This window comes from Spinacia oleracea, chromosome 3 (assembly GCF_020520425.1).
Source record: "Spinacia oleracea cultivar Varoflay chromosome 3, BTI_SOV_V1, whole genome shotgun sequence".
In the NCBI taxonomy this organism is placed as follows: domain Eukaryota; kingdom Viridiplantae; phylum Streptophyta; class Magnoliopsida; order Caryophyllales; family Amaranthaceae; genus Spinacia; species Spinacia oleracea.
The window spans coordinates 66,415,865-66,435,035 of record NC_079489.1 but is presented as its reverse complement, the minus strand read 5'-3'; the positions used below and the strand labels follow the sequence as shown (position 1 = coordinate 66,435,035).

Genomic DNA, 19,171 nt, shown 5'->3' with positions numbered 1-19,171 from the left:
AATTACAAGATTAAAACCCTAAGTTAATGGAAGAAGGAGGTTTGGAGTTATGAAGGTGGGTGAAGTGGAGAAAATGGGAGGGAAAAACTAAAACACGTGCCTAAGAAAATTTGAAGTCAAAATATTTGGGAAAAAACTAAAGATAAATTAAAAAAAATAAAAAACTCGAAAAGCTTTTACTTACAAAACCGGTCACCAGTAAAAAACACCACGTGAAGTCAACACCAACCTTAGTTGGGACCTGCCAGTAATAACCTGTATTTGAGACCCTTTTAAAGACGAATACTAATAGTTAGGACTGCCTTTGTCAATTTTTCTTATTATAAACCCGATGACGACTCAACTTGACTTGAATTTTACTGAAATGGATAATCTCAAGGACATGAAAAAACTGAATCAAGAGAACTTTTCTTGTACTTTCAAGAGTGACGAAACGAAGAAACAACAAACACAGTAAATCGTAGACTAATATTTTATTGACCGTAAATTGTTAAGGAATTTCTTCCAATTTGAAGAAAAAACATTATATGTGTTGGATTCTTTCAGGAATATTATAAATAATCCTATTCCACTTCACAGGTTCACAGAGTTACAACAATCTTGTAAGGCAAACAAATTCCAACTTCCATACTATTAGTTCTAAAGAGTACTACAAGGGGGTGCGCATTGTGTTTTAAATCTTTAAACAACAAAACAGTGCAAGAGAGATTTATCATGGAAAAATCTCTAGGCCTAATAGAGAGATAAAAACCATGATCCTTAGGGATTTTAACTCGAATTATTTACTAATTAGGCAAAAAAAACTCAGTTTAACGACCTAATTAAGTATCATAATATTAATATACAAAACAATAAACAACACTTGCGCTAAAATAGAAAGCAAAGTAACCAGAATTTTACTTTGTGAACCTGTGAAGCGGAATAGGGTAAAACACAAATTCAGATTCTTTTTAAGTGGTAAAACACAAAATTTATTTTCTTAATCCTCAATCTTTTACGAGTAATTGCTTGGTTTTAAGAAATTTAAGTTTATTGATTTTGCAATGCAAGAATTATTTAGTAGGAAGTGTTCGTGTGATGGACAAAGTCCAGATCTTCTATCCCAAATATGTGTCTCATTTAGTGTCCGAACTCAACAAATCAGATTAATTTCATTTGTTTTGAGGAAATTGGTGACTCCCGGGTTAAGGTGGGGGGGGGGGGGGGGGGGGGGGGGGGGGGGGGGGGGGGGGGGGATTTCAATGAGTATTAGAAGATTTCACGTTGAAAATAAACTTTTTGATCAAGACTTGTGAAAAAAATCATTCTTAAATTCTAAATAGATAAACAAACTCTAATTTTCAATATATACGTAAAAGAAAAATCCATTATGCTACAAATGATGTTTCTGAAAGGTGGTAGAGGGTGTGTAAGAGACAAAACATGAATAATTTATTTGTATTCATTGGAAATAATCATATTTTATTGAATTCGGATACTAGATGAGACATGAGTTTGGGACAGAGGATTTACACTCGTCACGTAACGAGATATCATACTCTATAAAAAAATATAGATATTCTAATAGTGTTTGTTTAAAAGAATCTAACTAGATCTCATATTATTACGATGTGAAGATTAAAATGGCGCATTTTTATTTATAAGGGTGTATATGAATTTTATAGGTTGGATGATTCTTTTTTTGATATGGAGTCCCTTCCCGCGAGGGTAACTCCTAAGTAGCCATCGTTAAGAATCGAAAATAAGTGTAACTATTACTACCTCCGTATTTTATAGGAGTCACATGTTGACCGGCACGCGTATTAAGGATGGAGAGTCGAATATAATAAAAATAATAAAGTAAGTGGGGAAGGGAGTAATAAACAAATAGAAAAAAGATGATGGAAAAAGTATTTTAATCAAAGTAGAGAGAATTTATTGTAATGGTAATCCCTATAAGAAATTAGATATATTAAATAATTAGAAGGTGGGTAGAAAAAATACTAAAAATAGAAGTGTGACTCCTAATAAAATACGGTCTGAAATGGTAAGTGTGATTCCTAAAAAAAACGGAGGGAGTACAAGTTGTATACACATAAAATCCGTCACTAAATTTCCTAAATTAGTTATTGATGAATTAAAAAGTGATACCGCAAGTGCACGGCATCTGTTGTTAGCAGATACTTAGCAAATACGGGTCGATCCACAGGGAAACAAGTTCTATTAGTTTTTTCCGAATTGCATAAACTATTACAATAAACGAAAGTTGATTTTGATTATTATCTAACAAAACTAAAGAAATAATATAAATGCAAATTTATCAATGAATTAAAGGTCTAGGGCATACGTTCGGTCCACCATGCTTATACCAAACTATGAACAAAAATCAATCCGGAAATGAATAAACTAGGCAGAGTAATTAAAGTACATGTTAATCCTACGGCCGGGTCTTAACACTTTCAATTCAACATATGCAGTACGATTGCTAACATAATCAGAATTGCCAATTGCACCAAGCCTCTAAAAATACGATCTTTGGATTCTATTTCCTACTAGCTAGATAATCAATTCACTATATTGGCCAATTACATGCATCAACAATTAAGAACAAATCAATTGGAATTACTCCAGCATAATCTATAAATTAACAAACTTTAATGCATAACAATCATGGTATAAACATGGCTTCCCTTACTTAGCCCTAGAAAACGACTACTCGCTCATAACTAAATTAACAAACATGAAATATGAAATAATGATGAAATTCATAATGAACAACAATACGAAACAATAATTCGAAGCAAGAAAGAATTCTGAAAATACCTCTATATTGACCAATAGACTGAAATGTAATAGGGCTCAAGAATATGAAGAGAGAAAATAAAATTAAGCGTGAAAACAATTCTAGGAATTAAAAACATAAGAATTAATTCAGAGCAATAAAGAATTCTAGGAATTAAATAAAATTAAGAATATGAAATAAATTAATTCCCATGAAGTTTTTATAGTTCCTATTTTCTAAAAATAAAATTTTTAAAAAATAGAAGTCATCAATCATTGGTCGATGGAAAATGATGTGGCAATGAAACTCGAGCACGACCAAACTTCCTAGGCAACACACAAGGCGCAAAAGCTGGAAAAGCATGGCAGCGAGGGATCTCGCGTGCCATCTCTCGCTGGCCTAGTGAGACATAAAACAATAGCAGGGCAAGGCAGCAAGGATCTCGCGAGCCATGCCTCGTTGGCCTGGTGAAGCGCATAGCATAGCAAAGCAACGAGGCAGCGAGGGATCTAGCGAGCCATCCCTCGCTGGCCTAGTGAGATGCATAGCAAGCAACAATGAAGCAATGGGGCAGCAAGGGATCTAGCGAGAGAGCGAGGGATGTACATCCTCTTATGCAATGTTTGACAGGTAGAGATATGGTGCAACGAGAGATGCTGCGAGCCTATGCACAAGCGATACATCGAGCTAATCATCCGGATTGACATAATCGTTCCTGGAAAGCTCAATTCTCCGATCAAACACTTCGTCTTTAACTCAAACCATCTGGTGATCATTCGATCCACCTCCAAAGACTCTGAAAGCATCCAATGATTATAAAATCTCCTGAAATTTCAAAGAAAACAAAAATGAAGTGTAATAGAGTACAATAGCGACGACTTATGCAATTATGACTTTAAATGCAACTAATATGAGACAAATGCCTAGAAATGCAACCTAAATGCGCCTAAAATACCCTATGCAAATATGATTCATCAGTTATCCAATCTGTCACTCTGGTAGCTTATACTACCTCTGTAACGCCCCGACTTTTCGGCTCCTTAATTAGCGGTAATAAACCGCACTTAACTGATCATTGGCAGCGGAAATAGAATAAAATAATCCTGGGACCTGTGGGTATGGGCCCACAAACACTACAAGAAATTGATTAATTACCAACCGCTAAAATTGGTTGGTAAAACGCGAAAAACGGTTGGTAAAAGATTTTGCGACCGCCAGCGGTCGCAAAAAAGCGGTCAGTTTTCACCTGGACGGTAATTTAGGAAACTCCAACTGGAAGGCGGTCGCTAAAATTTACCGACAGAATTAGCGACCGCCACCTAAGCAGTCACTAAATTAGTGACCGCCAATGCAGTCACTAAATTAGTGACCGCTATTGCAGTCGCTAATTTAGCGACCGCTCTGACGGTCACTAAATTAGCGACCGCTTTGGCGGTCACTAAATTAGTGACTGCCTTTTTAGCGGTCACTAAATTAGTGACTGCTTTCTTGGCGGTCACTAATTTAGTGACTGCTTTGGCGGTCACTAAATTAGTGACTGCCTTGGGGGCGGTCACTAAATTAGTGACTGCTTTTGTGGCGGTCACTAAATTTGTGACTGCCTTTGCGGTCGGTAATTATGCAAATATCATTTGCAGCCAATTTTGTAAAATCGCATATATACCTGTATTATATGCCTGTATAAATATTATATATGTACCTGTAAATATTATATATGTACCTGTAAATATTATATATGCCTGTATATATACGAATTTATATAAATTCTGTAAAATCGTATGAAACTTGCTCGATGTTATAATATTAAACATGTTCAAAGTCATACAACAAAGATTCATAATACACATAATGTTGTTCAAACATGTTAATACGAAAAGTTGTAACTAGTTCAAACTAATACAAGAATACTAACTACCTAACACAAAGGTGTCCCGCCTCCGGGTGGATCTCGAGGGTCCTGCGACTGCGAGAAAGGAAAACCAGTACACTGACTGAACATCCGCTCGTAAGACTCCATTGCCTTTTTCATCTGGGCGGCATGTTCTTCTCTTTCTTGTCTCTCCCTTTCTCTCTCTTGTCTCTCCCTTTCCATCTCCCTTTGGTGCTGTAGTCGCTCTGCTTCTCTTTCTTCTCTCTCCCTTTGCCTCAAAAGTAGATCGTCCTCCATAGCCTTTAACATCTGATTTTTTGTTGTTTCAAGCTCAATGGATTTTTGGGTCAACTGTTGTTGAGTCTCTTCCAATCGAGATGACATTTGAGAATAAATAGATGGGGTGTATGAGCTAGAAGAACTACCACCCCTTCTAGATGGTGCAAAGTATAGAGAGGCTCCACTACCCAGCCCGGGGACCTTTCCCTTCTTTCTCCCACCTACTGTCTCAAAGTAGATTTGGTTGGGATCTTTAGCAATGCCTTTTTCAACACATTCAGCAACATTTTTTTCATAGTTTTCCTACAAGAATTAAAATGATTATCACCCATGCATAAAAAAATATATTAAATGGAGCACATTTAAACTTAAAACGTGTTTCATAAGCTTTGTTTGAACTTGCTAAGTCACATTCTTTCCGTAGTTTTCCTACAATAATTAAAATGATTATCACCCATGCATAACAAATATATTAAATTGAGCACATTTAAACTTAAAACATATATAGGCTAAATAAGGCATTTTCGCTCCCATTTTTCAAAAAAAAGAACTAAGGGCTGATTTTAAACTTAAAACATGTTTCATAAGCTTTGTTTTCACTTGCTAAGTCACATTCAAACGTAGTTACTCACATCTAAGGCCTATTTGGTCGTTATAGGTCATATATTGCCTAAAATGTCATTTTCTCGCCTAACTTTGAGCTAAGGAACCAAACTTGTCATTTCAAACCATTTACATGTTTTATGTGTCATATTCAAGGTTTCTAAAACCGATTCTAAGCAATTTAAGCACATTTAGGTCATATTTGGTCGATATAGGTCACTTATAGGCTAAATAAGGCGTTTTCGGTCCCATTTTTCAACTTAATCACCTACGGGCTGATTTTAAACTTGAAACATGTTTCATAAGGTTAGTTTGAACTTGCTAAGTCACATTCAAACGTAGTTACTCACATCTAAGGCCTATATGGTCGTTATAGGTCATATATTGCCTAAAATGTCATTTTCTCGCCTAACTTTGAGCTAAGGAACCAAACTTGTCATTTCAAACCATTTACATGTTTTATGTGTCATATTCAAGGTTTCTAAAACCGATTCTAAGCAATTTAAGCACATTTAGGTCATATTTGGTCGATATAGGTCACTTATAGGCTAAATAAGGCGTTTTCGGTCCCATTTTTCAACTTAATCACCTACGGGCTGATTTTAAACTTAAAACATGTTTCATAAGGTTAGTTTGAACTTGCTAAGTCACATTCAAAGGTATTTACTCACATCTAAGGCCTATATGGTCGTTATAGGTCATATATTGCCTAAAATGTCATTTTCTCGCCCAACTTTGAGCTAAGGAACCAAACTTGTCATTTCAAACCATTTACATGTTTTATGTGTCATATTCAAGGTTTCTAAAACCGATTCTAAGCAATTTAAGCACATTTAGGTCATATTTGGTCGATATAGGTTACATATAGGCTAAATAAGGCGTTTTCGGTCCCATTTTTCAACTTAATCACCTACGGGCTGATTTTAAACTTAAAACATGTTTCATAAGGTTAGTTTGAACTTGCTAAGTCACATTCAAAGGTATTTACTCACATCTAAGGCCTATATGGTCGTTATAGGTCATATATTGCCTAAAATGTCATTTTCTCGCCTAACTTTGAGCTAAGGAACCAAACTTGTCATTTCAAACCATTTACATGTTTTATGTGGCATATTAAAGGTTTCTAAAACTGATTCTTAGCAATTTAAGCACATTTAAGTCATATTTGGTCGATATAGGTCATATATAGGCTAAATAAGGCATTTTCGGTCCCATTTTTCAACTAAATCACCTAGGGGCAGATTTTAAACTTAAAACATGTTTCATAAGCTTTGTTTGAACTTGATAAGTCACATTCAAAGGTATTTACTCACATCTAAGGCCTATATGGTCGTTATAGGTCATATATTGCCTAAAATGTCATTTTCTCGCCCAACTTTGAACTAAGGAACCAAACTTGTCATTTCAAACCATTTACATGTTTTATGTGGCATATTAAAGGTTTCTAAAACTGATTCTTAGCAATTTAAGCACATTTAAGTCATATTTGGTCGATATAGGTCATATATAGGCTAAATAAGGCATTTTCGGTCCCATTTTTCAACTAAATCACCTAGGGGCAGATTTTAAACTTAAAACATGTTTCATAAGCTTTGTTTGAACTTGATAAGTCACATTCAAAGGTATTTACTCACATCTAAGGCCTATATGGTCGTTATAGGTCATATATTGCCTAAAATGTCATTTTCTCGCCTAACTTTGAGCTAAGGAACCAAACTTGTCATTTCAAACCATTTACATGTTTTATGTGGCATATTAAAGGTTTCTAAAACTGATTCTTAGCAATTTAAGCACATTTAAGTCATATTTGGTCGATATAGGTCATATATAGGCTAAATAAGGCATTTTCGGTCCCATTTTTCAACTAAATCACCTAGGGGCAGATTTTAAACTTAAAACATGTTTCATAAGCTTTGTTTGAACTTGATAAGTCACATTCAAAGGTATTTACTCACATCTAAGGCCTATATGGTCGTTATAGGTCATATATTGCCTAAAATGTCATTTTCTCGCCTAACTTTGAGCTAAGGAACCAAACTTGTCATTTCAAACCATTTACATGTTTTATGTGTCATATTCAAGGTTTCTAAAACCGATTCTAAGCAATTTAAGCACATTTAGGTCATATTTGGTCGATATAGGTCACTTATAGGCTAAATAAGGCGTTTTCGGTCCCATTTTTCAACTAAATCACCTAGGGGCAGATTTTAAACTTAAAACATGTTTCATAAGCTTTGTTTGAACTTGATAAGTCACATTCAAAGGTATTTACTCACATCTAAGGCCTATATGGTCGTTATAGGTCATATATTGCCTAAAATGTCATTTTCTCGCCTAACTTTGAGCTAAGGAACCAAACTTGTCATTTCAAACCATTTACATGTTTTATGTGGCATATTAAAGGTTTCTAAAACTGATTCTTAGCAATTTAAGCACATTTAAGTCATATTTGGTCGATATAGGTCACTTATAGGCTAAATAAGGCGTTTTCGGTCCCATTTTTCAACTTAATCACCTACGGGCTGATTTTAAACTTAAAACATGTTTCATAAGGTTAGTTTGAACTTGCTAAGTCACATTCAAAGGTATTTACTCACATCTAAGGCCTATATGGTCGTTATAGGTCATATATTGCCTAAAATGTCATTTTCTCGCCCAACTTTGAGCTAAGGAACCAAACTTGTCATTTCAAACCATTTACATGTTTTATGTGTCATATTCAAGGTTTCTAAAACCGATTCTAAGCAATTTAAGCACATTTAGGTCATATTTGGTCGATATAGGTTACATATAGGCTAAATAAGGCGTTTTCGGTCCCATTTTTCAACTTAATCACCTACGGGCTGATTTTAAACTTAAAACATGTTTCATAAGCTTTGTTTTCACTTGCTAAGTCACATTCAAACGTAGTTACTCACATCTAAGGCCTATTTGGTCGTTATAGGTCATATATTGCCTAAAATGTCATTTTCTCGCCTAACTTTGAGCTAAGGAACCAAACTTGTCATTTCAAACCATTTACATGTTTTATGTGTCATATTCAAGGTTTCTAAAACCGATTCTAAGCAATTTAAGCACATTTAGGTCATATTTGGTCGATATAGGTTACATATAGGCTAAATAAGGCGTTTTCGGTCCCATTTTTCAACTTAATCACCTACGGGCTGATTTTAAACTTAAAAAGTGTTTCATAAGCTTTGTTTGAGCTTGCTAAGTCACATTCAAGGGTATTTACTCACATCTAAGGCCTATTTGGTCGTTATAGGTCATATATAGGCTAAATAAGGCATTTTCGGTCCCATTTTTCAACTAAATCACCTAGGGGCAGATTTTAAACTTAAAACATGTTTCATAGGTCATATTTTGTCGATATAGGACCTATATTGACCAAATAAGGCATTTTCGCTCCCATTTTTCAAATAAACGAACTAAGGGTTGATTTTAAACTTAAAACGTGTTTCATAAGCTTTGTTTGAATAATAGTAAGTTACCTTGATTTGCTTTGCTTTGCTACTACAAGGGACTTTCCCTTTACCCGGTACTTCCTTCGTGTGTGTCTTCAAATATAAGTCACCAGCTGTAGGCATCACACCTCCACTTTCCTTTGCCTAATAATACAAGTAATTTTTGTGAATAATCAAATTAGTAACAACGTTAAATGAAATTTAGTTACATTATTAAACTTACCATTTTCTTTGCAGCCTCAGTTGTGGAAATGGAACCTTGGAAATGTGATGGTTCAACATTGTTGGTTAATGAACCCCCTCTTCTATTTTTCTTAGCCTGCTCAGATCTTTTCTTGAATTCATCATCATCCACGTGCTTCATCATATCTGCATGCACTTTCTCAGACATCCAATCTGGCTTCCTTCCATTACTCTTTCTTGTTATTTGGTAGTGGATGTACTTAACCCGTTTATATGCATTTGCATGGTAATCACGCACAGCAAGGTGATCAAACTCAGGCAACCATTTATAGGTCCTCTACACAAAAGAAAAGAAAAGAAGGATATTTTGTTATGTTACAATTATAGCAAGTTGAAAAATAAAAAGTGATACATTACATGATATAAAATTGTGTAAACCTTGAACAGAGTGAACCAATGATCTTTTGTATCCTTGTCAACTTTGGTATAACACGTCCAAGGACTCTTGAAATATTTCTGGATGACGTTAGTAATATCCCGCGAAATGGAACTGTGATCAAACCTTACATAGTGGAATAGGAAATAACACAAGTAACGTTAGTTTACAACATTCATACATGAGATAAAATAATTAAAATGTAACTCTAAATCTTACCAAAGTTCACCCGGTGCCATCCAAACGACTCCAGAATCCTCAGCTTCTTCATTTACTTGTGAATCAGGTACCACCTCTTCAGAGTATTCACCTTGAGTTTCGTCATCATCAAAGTAGGTATCCAGTGAGGGTTGGGTCACCCGTGTAGTACCTCCACGGCCAGCTCCATGGTCAGCTCCATGGCCACCTCCACGACCAGCTCCATGGCCACCTCCACGACCACCTTCACAACCACCTTCACGACCACCTCCACGTGCACCTAAACGACTGCGGATGGCTGAATGTTCTCCTCGATTTGACATCTGTTTATTTAGTAGAACACAAACCAAGTTTAAATAACTCAAATTTCAATCATAAAAGACAATTCATCGATTGGACATCTGTTTATTTAATGGAACACAAACCAAGCATTAGCATTAACAACTTCAGATTTTCTAACAAACATAAATTTATACAACCAAAATAAAAAGTTCAATGATAAGTTCAATAAACAACAACATAATTCAAAGTTCAATCATAAAAGACAACACATGTCAAATTCCAATCATAAGTTTACCAAACAACTACATAATATTTCTTGAACCTAAAATTAAACAACCAAAAAGGACCAAAATCAGCAATATCAAGTTAATCGTCGTATCCATCAGAATCATCAGCATCATCATCATCACCATCGTCATCATCATCATCAATGTCATCATCACCATCATCCTCATCCTCATCATCCTCATCCTCATCTTCATCATCCTCATCCTCATCACTCATACTATCAGCATCAACATCATTAATATCGTCATCATCATCATCATCTTGATCTTCATAATCTGGGATCTCATCTGGAGCACAAAGAGCTGAAGAAACCTCATTTGCATCTTCTTGTAGAAAGTCTAAGTCAACCGGAGCATCAATCACAGACCTTGCCTTAGTTTTAAACACAGCCCACCATTGGGCTTTATCCCTCTTCAAACTGGGGTAGTGTGCAAAGTATACTTGACTAACTTGGTAAGACAATACAAACGGGTCATACTTTGGGTATCTCTTAGAATGATTGACCTCAACAAGTTTGTATTGTTCATGAATGTTCATACCCTTCACGGAATCCATCCAGCTGCACTTAAACAAGATTGTCTTGTACTCTTGAAGCTTACCACAATAAGAAAGTTCAACCACCTCCTCCAAAATGCCAAAGTAGTCAACTTCATCAGGACTTTGTACACACACTCCATAATTCATAGTTGACTTGTGTTTGCCGTAGTCATGAGTTTGAAAATTATATCCATTCGCATAGAACCGGCTCCATGTCCTTACTTGTCTAGAGGGGCCCATCGCAAGCGCCCGTGTCACATCATTAGGACTCAAAGACCGGAGAACCTAATTCGTAGAATTAGTTAGTAATTTTATTTTCCTTTCAATGACTAGTGTAAGTAATATTGTTTATGAATGAAAGCAAAATACAATTAATCTCACATGTGATTTAAACCATTCAGGGAACTGGGCTTCGCATTTACTCCAAATATCCTCCATTACTATGTGAGGTTGAGTTTGGATAATGTGCTCCTCAAATTTCCTATGGTAATTAAGGAAATAAAGGTTAAATACGTCGTTAGAAGAGTTTACAATAATTAAATTATAGTTTTTTACCTTTCATATTCACCTAAGATGCCACTGTTTGCAAGCACATAAAGATGTGCTCGATCATACTCCATGTCTTGCAAGAAGCGCAAACGGCCATTAGTAGGTGCACGACCACAATCCACCCTGAACATCTCGGGGATATTAACGTCATGTTGGTTCTCAACAACCGAATGGACATTTCTTCCTAGATCCCTTGCTTTGGTGTCAACCTCAGGTTGAAAATAGTGGGAACAAAAGTTCGTAATCTCCTCCATTAGGTAAGCATTGCATATGGAGCCTTCTACACGTGCCTTATTTCCAACCTTACGCTTCAAATGGTTAAGAAACCTATAAATTATGTAAGTTTGATTAATAGTTACTAGTAAACATATAAGATATTTAAAGTAATAATTTATTTACGCTAATTTGTATTATTTTGATTACCTTTCAAATGGGTACATCCACCTGTACTGGACGGGACCACCAACCTTTGCCTCATGTGGAAGATGAACTGGCAAGTGTTCCATTGAGTTGAAAAATGCAGGTGGAAAAATCTTCTCTAGCTTGCACAAGATCTCAGCTATATTCTTATCCAAGCGATCTATGTCACTCGCTTTGATAGTGGGGGCGCATAAGTCTCGGAAGAATTGACTAATCTCTGTAATTGCCTTCCAAACATGCAAGGGAAGCAACTCCTTCAAAGCAACCGGAAGTAACCTCTCCATGAAGACATGACAATCGTGGCTCTTCATTCCATACAGCTTGCATGATTGAAGATTAACACACCTGCTCAAGTTTGAAGCATAAGCATCCGGGAATTTCAAGTCTCGAACCCATTCACATAACACCTTCTTTTGAGCCTTGTCAAGTGCAAAGGGTGCTTTTGGCATGGTTTGATTTCCATTTCCAAGCTCTAACTGCCGACGTTTACAATACTTAGCCATATCTTTCCTTGCACTAGTGGTGTCCGAGGTGCTACCTTTCACATCCATCACAGTGTTTATGAGTTGGTCAAAAAAGTTCTTTTCAATGTGCATGACATCCAAGTTGTGACGAAGAAGCAAATCCTTCCAATATGGGAGTTCCCATAGAATACTTTGTTTGAACCAACCCATTTTGGCACTCTTCAACTTCTTAAGAGCTTCAGGACCATCAGTTGCTTTAGGCAAGTCCTTCACGCATTGCCACAATTCTTCTCCACACATTATATGCGGACCCATGCCATTTTCAACTTTGTTTTTGCAGAAAGCTGTTTTATTCTTTCGAAAAGGGTGATCATGTGGAAGGAATTGTCGATGACAATCAAACCATGAAACTTTACCTCCATGTTCAAGCCAAAATGCCTTGCTTTTATCCATACAATAAGGGCAAGCCTTCTTTCCGGCCGTGGACCATCCAGATAGCATTCCATATGCAGGAAAATCACTAATAGTCCACAAAAGGGCTGCGCGGAGGTTGAAATTCTGCTTGCTTGAGATGTCATAAGTCATAGCCCCAACCTCCCATAACTGTTTCAACTCTTCAATGAGTGGTTGCATGTACACATCCAAGTTTCCTTTAGGATTTTTAGGACCGGGAACGAGCAAAGAAAGGAACATGAATGGTCTTTTCATACACATCGATGGAGGCAAGTTGTATGGTGTAAGAATAACCGGCCAACATGAATATTGGGATCCAAATTTACCATGGGGGGCAAATCCATCTGTGCACAAACCAAGCCTGACATTTCGTGGCTCTGATGCGAAATTAGGAAAGGTTGTATCCAAGTGCTTCCACGCTTGACTATCACTAGGATGTGCGAAGGTGTTTTGAACTCGGGGATTCTTGGCATGCCAAGTCATATCCTCCGAAATGTTCTTGGTAGCATACAACCTTTGCAACCTCGGTGTGATTGGAAAATAGATTAGAACTTTTGCTGGAATAAGCTTACCCTTTGCAGTCTTCTTATACCGATCACTTCCGCATACTCTACATTTATCTAACTGTGCATCGCCTTTCCAGAAGAGCAAACAACCTTTAGGGCATGTGTGGATCCTCTCATGAGGAAGTTCCAAGCCCTCAAGAACCTTCTTTGTGCTATTGAAAGTTCTACCCATTTGGTTGTTATTTGGAATCGCATCATTCATCAAAGATGCAAACCCATCCACACACCTGTGTTGTAAGTTGAATTCACATTTCAAACTTGCAATTCTTGATGCCATCTCCAACACAGAGAGTTTGCTCCCTTCATATAATGGATCTCCAGCTGCCTTTAGAAGGTCTATAAACTTCTTAGCTTCATCATTTGGTTCTTCTTCAACTGAATTACCCTCTTCATTCACCAAATGCTCTTGATTATTTCCAAGAGCATCAATAACCATATCCCGATATTGATTTGGCTGAACACGCGAGGACTCTACTAAGCTTTCCCCTTGACATATCCATTGATAGTAATTACGAACAAACCCCTTCTTGTACAAATGTACTCTAACTGTTTCAGTATCATGAAAACGCCTGTTATCACACAAGGGGCATGGGCATCTTATTTTGTCACCATCATTGCATGTTGGATGCTCTTTGCAAAACTCAATGAACTCTCCAACCCCCTTGAGAAAGTCGGGCTTAAGATTGCGCCCGTCGAGTCTATCATACATCCAACTACGCTCTCTTCTTTTCATGATACCAAATTCTACATATCTCACAAAAAACATGTTACTAACCAATCTCTACACATCTCACACTAATCATGTTACTAAACCTACTATATAGTCTAACTACCGCTCGAAGTTTTCTAAATAAACAATCAAATAATTGATTTTATTAATTATATAAAAATCAATACTTATTAATGATATAAAGTTAAATAATTTATTAATGATATAAAGATCAATAATTTATTCAAACGCACTTATAAATTATATAAAGTTCAATAATTTACTTATAATTTATATAAAGATCAATAATTACTTAAACACAAGCCAATAAGGATAAAAATCAAATATAAATAATAAAATGCATTTACAATAAACACCTAAACATGCACAAATTTATTCAATACACTTACTTACTACTCAAATTCATTCTCTAAATTATTCGTTGTTTCTCATATGACATTCCTTGAAACTTTGGCATAAAATTAAATTTCATAAAATCTTACACCTACACCTACATCAAAATTCTTACACCTACACCTACATCAAAATTAAATTCCTTGAAATTTTGGCATAAAATTAAATTTCATAAAATCTTACACCTACATCAAATTAAGTACGGCATTCCTTGAAAATTTCATAAAATTTCCATAATTTTCCATAATTTTCTAACAAGTCATTCCATAAATTCATTGAAAAAAATACCCATTAATTATCTAACAAGTCATTCCATAGTTATGGGTCAAAAAATTAGAAGAGAAAAAAAAGATTACCTTCAAAGATCGAAGAGTTCACATACAAGATCTACAATTGATATAAACAACAAAGTTAGGGTTTGAAAAATTAAAGCATTATATTATGAAAAAACTAAGAATAAAGGTTACCTGGAGTGGAAAACATCGACGATTGAGTAGTCCGGTCCGGTGGGTGGTCCGCCTGGGCTGCTGGCTGGGGGCGCCGTGCGCGGCTCGGGGGGGGGTTGGGCGTGGGCTGGGCTGCTGGCTGGGGGAACCGTGCGCGGCTGGGCTGGGTGGGTCGTGCACTCTGGCCGAGTCGGGGGGTTAGGGTGGCGCCGTCGGGGGAGGGGGGTGGTTCACCGGCGGGGGAGGGGGGTCGAAGGAGGGAAGGCTCTTCAAGTTTTTTTTGGTCGAAGGAGGGAAGGCTCTAAATTGGTCGAAGGAGGAGGAAGGCCATACAGATTTTTTTTTTCTTTTTTTAATTTAGTGACCGTTTTTGGTCATTGATTATTTATTTATTTTTTTATTTTTTTTTTTAATTTTAGCGACCGCTTTTTTGGTCGGGTATATTATATAGGCGGTTGGTAAAATTTTAAATTTATTTTGAAAATAGTCGGAATTTACCGACTGCTAAATAGTCGGAATGAAAGTTTATGCAGTCGATAAATTTACGACCGTTATGAAAGCGGTTGGTAAATTTTAAATTTACCAACCGCTCTACATTCGGTCGGTAAATTTAGCGACCGTTTCTATTTCGGTTGGTAAATTTATTTTTACTGACTACTTTCACGGCGGTCGGTAAAATCAGTTGGTAATCAAGCGCTTTCTTGTAGTGAAATAAAATAATCCTTAATAACATACAACTTTTCCAAAAATAAATATAACAGGATATCTTAACAACCTCAGTAACAGGATTTCCATAATACATAATTTCTCATCTCGATATCTCCATAATAAATAACCAACTCCAGTAATAACTCTCATTTGAGCAACTTGAGCTCCTTAATCGAACCTATACATCATCGTAAAAATAGAAAACAGGAAAAACACAGAAAATACAAAAATGAGTGGAAAACTCAGTAATATTACTCCAGCCCGTCAAAACGGTTTTATTTTGAAAATCATTTGGCACATATCAATCATTAACATTTATTGTTCGGAAATAACTAACTTAATCTCGTTATCTTGAAAACTGTGTCGACAAGGAATCATTTCCTTTACAGTTCATTGGCAAGTACAGGTTTTGGCGGGACTTTTCTTACATCATTTCAGAGGGGAACTGTTTCCCAAACTTTAACTTTAACTTTAACATGGCCTCTACCTGTAACTTGCCCATTTACTAGTTCAGTTCACTTTTCCAGGCCGACAAAAGCAACATCGTATTTCTTTAAAATAACTTTATAAAAATCATAATTATTCCCGAACAATTAACATCATAAGATAGTAATATATTATCATAATCGTACTCATAAACTTTAAATCATACATCATGCCATTAGCACATAAATCACATAATAATCATATAATCACACATAACACACATACGGGCATATAAAGCTTAAATACTGGACATAATAGTTACATAATAACATATACGGGCATATAAGATAAAATGCTAGACATAATAATTACACCTTAAAATATTATACGGACATAAATATAATTGCTGGACATAATAATTACACCTTAAAATATTATACGGGCATAAATATAATTGCTGGACATAATAATTACCTTAATCACTTGTCCTTATTCCTTAAATATTACCTTCCATGTAATCAAGCACTATCGTAATTTCCCAATCCTCCAAGCTCATTTTCATGCAACATAAACCTTAGTTAGAAATAAATTACCCATCATAATTTAAATATATAGATAAACCTCAATTAAAGTAGGAATACTTACTTTTATCCAATAATACTTATTACTCTTTATTTTCTTTGTTTTCACGGTCCTCTAAGCCCATAATTATTTTTGCCCCCCTTTTTTTTAAAATTGGAATTCAAGACCCACACAAATAAACCCATTCCCTTTTCTTTACTTTTGGGAGTATTTGATAAGAGATATAAGCAGCAGTAGTAAAGCCACGCAACAACAACAATACCCGCAGCAACTGGGCCACAGTGGGCGACTCCGGCGACGGAAAAACAAGATGACGCCGGGTTGAGGGTCTGAAAAAGGGTGGTTGATCCGCCGGAAGAAGGTGGTGGCTCGGCGGTGGCCAATGGGTGGCTCCGCGGTGGTCGAATGGAGGAGAGAGAAAATGCAGGAAAAAGCTTCAAGATTCATCAATGGAGTACCCATTTTCTCTTACTCATTTCTGAATTGGGTTTTTGGTATTGCAATTTACTGAACATTAGGAAGCCATTTATAAAGATTTCTTGAGATGGTGAGTCATGAAATTGAGAAATGGTTTAGACATTTGGCTATCCGAAATTGTGCCACACAAGAATGAAGAAAGATGAATTGGCTTTTCTATGCATTTGGACAGAATTTGGAGACAAAGGAAAGTCAAAGGCTTGGTGGCAAAGCTCTCCATTTACACGTATGGAGAAGGAACAAGAAGAAAAACGGGTCTTTGGTTTTTCAATTGATATAATGGCAAAATAGTAATTTATGAACTTAGAATAGAAATAAAGATGAAATAGAAATCAGATTTTGGGCAATAAAGTTGGCTTGAAAGAGCAAACTCATCGTATGAAAAATAAATTGGGCTTAAATAATTGATACTAGTCTTATATGCACGCGTTGCGTGCGGGAATATACATATAAAATTAATATTGTGTTATTACAATTAATCATCACAAAGAATAGGCAAGAAAAAAAATTATTCACAAAATTCATCTAAAAAATTTAGAGATCATCGATCTCAAAGTAAGAGTACATTTTTAGCTAAAAAATAAAAAAGTACACTATAAAGTTTTATGACTTATAAACAGACTAATGTAAAACGTTATAGTAAATGAATGTAATTTTCCTTGTATATCTGAAAAAATAAAGGAATCCTAATGCATATTAATTAGTCGTTAATAAATGTGTAAAAAGACAAACGTAATGAACAAAATGAAATGGAGGGAGTAACTGTTACAAATCAATCATAGGATATAATTATGGGAGAAGTTTATTGAGCTAATTATCCTAGGCTATAATTGTTAGAATATATGAATATATTCTGTAAATATATCTCATTATTATCTTGTAATATTAACATTTAGGCAATGATTTAGCAAATCATGCATTAATAGCAAGAGTAATAATATCTCACGTGATTGTAGCAAGGGATATTATTCTCTCACGTTATTGATTATGTAAATATATAAGTGTATTATTGGATTAAGATAATTCAAGGGATTAATCTCTTTCAATAATATTATTTGATTTACCTTTTATATAGACTTGCTTTTAAGTTTTAACTGTTAGTCGTGTCATATTATAGACGAAATCGAGTCCCTTATTTCTTTCCGTAATTATAGGTTGAAGATGACACGACTAAAATTTATATTCTTAATCAATAATTAACTTAATACATGAGAAAGATTTGTGAAAGTGTAGAGGGTAGTTTTTTCCAAGAGGGACACCAAAAGTGAATTTACGAAAATAACCTTATCTCTTAACTTATAGAATTAGATATTAATGCATAATAACCATAAAAATGAAATTGCAAATTTATTTAGTGTAAAGAAACCGAAAATGTAGTGACTTGTTCGAGGCCATAATCGACACAAACAGAATTCAAAAGGCACGAAGAATCATGCAATATTTTTATTGCCAACCTTCAATGCAAGATTGCATTACTCTAAAATTAGTGACCTTGCTCTGCAAATTGGCTAGTCTTTAGAAAAAATTGGAAAAGGAGCTATTGGATCAGATAATTGTAGTATGTAATTATTGTCGACATATTTTACATTCTGACTCTAATTTCATCACTTCAACCGCTCCATTTTCATAATCATATCATCAAAAATCAGTACCAAAATATGAAAATTAAGAAATCACTGTAATTTCATAAAAAAAAGGTTTTAAAAAATAGAAAAATTTTGAGAGAGAAAAGCTCGGAAGGATCCATTGGTAAATATTGATCAAAGAAACAATGAAGTTTCCCAGAAAATAGGTAGTTTTGAATCATCATTGCAATTTCTCTAATTTCTTTCAAATTAAAATAACAGAAAATGCAATAAAATGAAAGAGAAAGACGAAACAAGAAGATAACTATGAAATTGACTGTTGTGAAATGGGGTTTATATAGGATTACGGTGAATGTGATTAGGGTTAGAGAGTAAAAAGGTAGAGGACATATTAGTCTTTTTGATTGGGGACACCAAAAGTGGGATTACGTTATTGCCCCTCCCCTCTTCCCTTATGTAATAGAGATTAA

The 19,171-nt window shown here is 35.4% G+C and overlaps 2 protein-coding genes and 2 non-coding genes across 4 annotated transcripts; all 4 read right to left on the bottom strand.

Moving 5' to 3' along the window:
• Positions 1 to 8,810: 8,810 nt before the first annotated feature.
• Positions 8,811 to 10,132, bottom strand: LOC130470373 (uncharacterized). Its single transcript, XM_056840414.1, has 4 exons — positions 9,816 to 10,132; positions 9,599 to 9,722; positions 9,201 to 9,497; positions 8,811 to 9,121 (listed from the first exon to the last, which is right to left on the bottom strand). The coding sequence occupies exons 1-4, from the start codon at positions 10,115 to 10,117 to the stop codon at positions 8,942 to 8,944; spliced, it is 903 nt and encodes a 300-aa protein (XP_056696392.1). The 5' UTR covers positions 10,118 to 10,132; the 3' UTR covers positions 8,811 to 8,941.
• A 108-nt stretch (positions 10,133 to 10,240) lies between these two features.
• LOC110780094 (uncharacterized) lies at positions 10,241 to 15,119 on the bottom strand. The gene is made up of 6 exons (XM_056840413.1): positions 14,944 to 15,119; positions 14,833 to 14,863; positions 11,874 to 14,097; positions 11,457 to 11,777; positions 11,283 to 11,382; positions 10,241 to 11,186 (listed from the first exon to the last, which is right to left on the bottom strand). The coding sequence occupies exons 3-6, from the start codon at positions 14,084 to 14,086 to the stop codon at positions 10,443 to 10,445; spliced, it is 3,378 nt and encodes a 1,125-aa protein (XP_056696391.1). The 5' UTR covers positions 14,087 to 14,097; positions 14,833 to 14,863; positions 14,944 to 15,119; the 3' UTR covers positions 10,241 to 10,442.
• Positions 15,120 to 18,485: 3,366 nt separating this feature from the next.
• Positions 18,486 to 18,613, bottom strand: LOC130471180 (small nucleolar RNA snoR86). The gene has a single exon (XR_008931842.1). It is a non-coding gene; the product is annotated as a small nucleolar RNA snoR86 (small nucleolar RNA).
• A 227-nt stretch (positions 18,614 to 18,840) lies between these two features.
• On the bottom strand, positions 18,841 to 18,936 carry LOC130471178 (small nucleolar RNA R41). The gene has a single exon (XR_008931840.1). It is a non-coding gene; the product is annotated as a small nucleolar RNA R41 (small nucleolar RNA).
• Between the last annotated feature and the right edge of the window lie 235 nt (positions 18,937 to 19,171).

What these genes read in the sequence shown, in the direction of transcription:
- LOC130470373 (XM_056840414.1), bottom strand. Translation starts at nt 10,117, where the DNA reads ATGTCAAATCGAGGAGAACATTCAGCCATCCGCAGTCGTTTAGGTGCA. An exon ending in ATTGGTTCACTCTGTTCAAG is followed by an intron (nt 9,498 to 9,598) that starts GTTTACACAATT and finishes TCTTTTGTGTAG; the next exon opens with AGGACCTATAAATGGTTGCC. An exon ending in CTGAGGCTGCAAAGAAAATG is followed by an intron (nt 9,122 to 9,200) that starts GTAAGTTTAATA and finishes TTGTATTATTAG; the next exon opens with GCAAAGGAAAGTGGAGGTGT.
- LOC110780094 (XM_056840413.1), bottom strand. Translation starts at nt 14,086, where the DNA reads ATGAAAAGAAGAGAGCGTAGTTGGATGTATGATAGACTCGACGGGCGC. An exon ending in TGGATGTACCCATTTGAAAG is followed by an intron (nt 11,778 to 11,873) that starts GTAATCAAAATA and finishes CATAATTTATAG; the next exon opens with GTTTCTTAACCATTTGAAGC. An exon ending in CTGAATGGTTTAAATCACAT is followed by an intron (nt 11,187 to 11,282) that starts GTGAGATTAATT and finishes TCTACGAATTAG; the next exon opens with GTTCTCCGGTCTTTGAGTCC.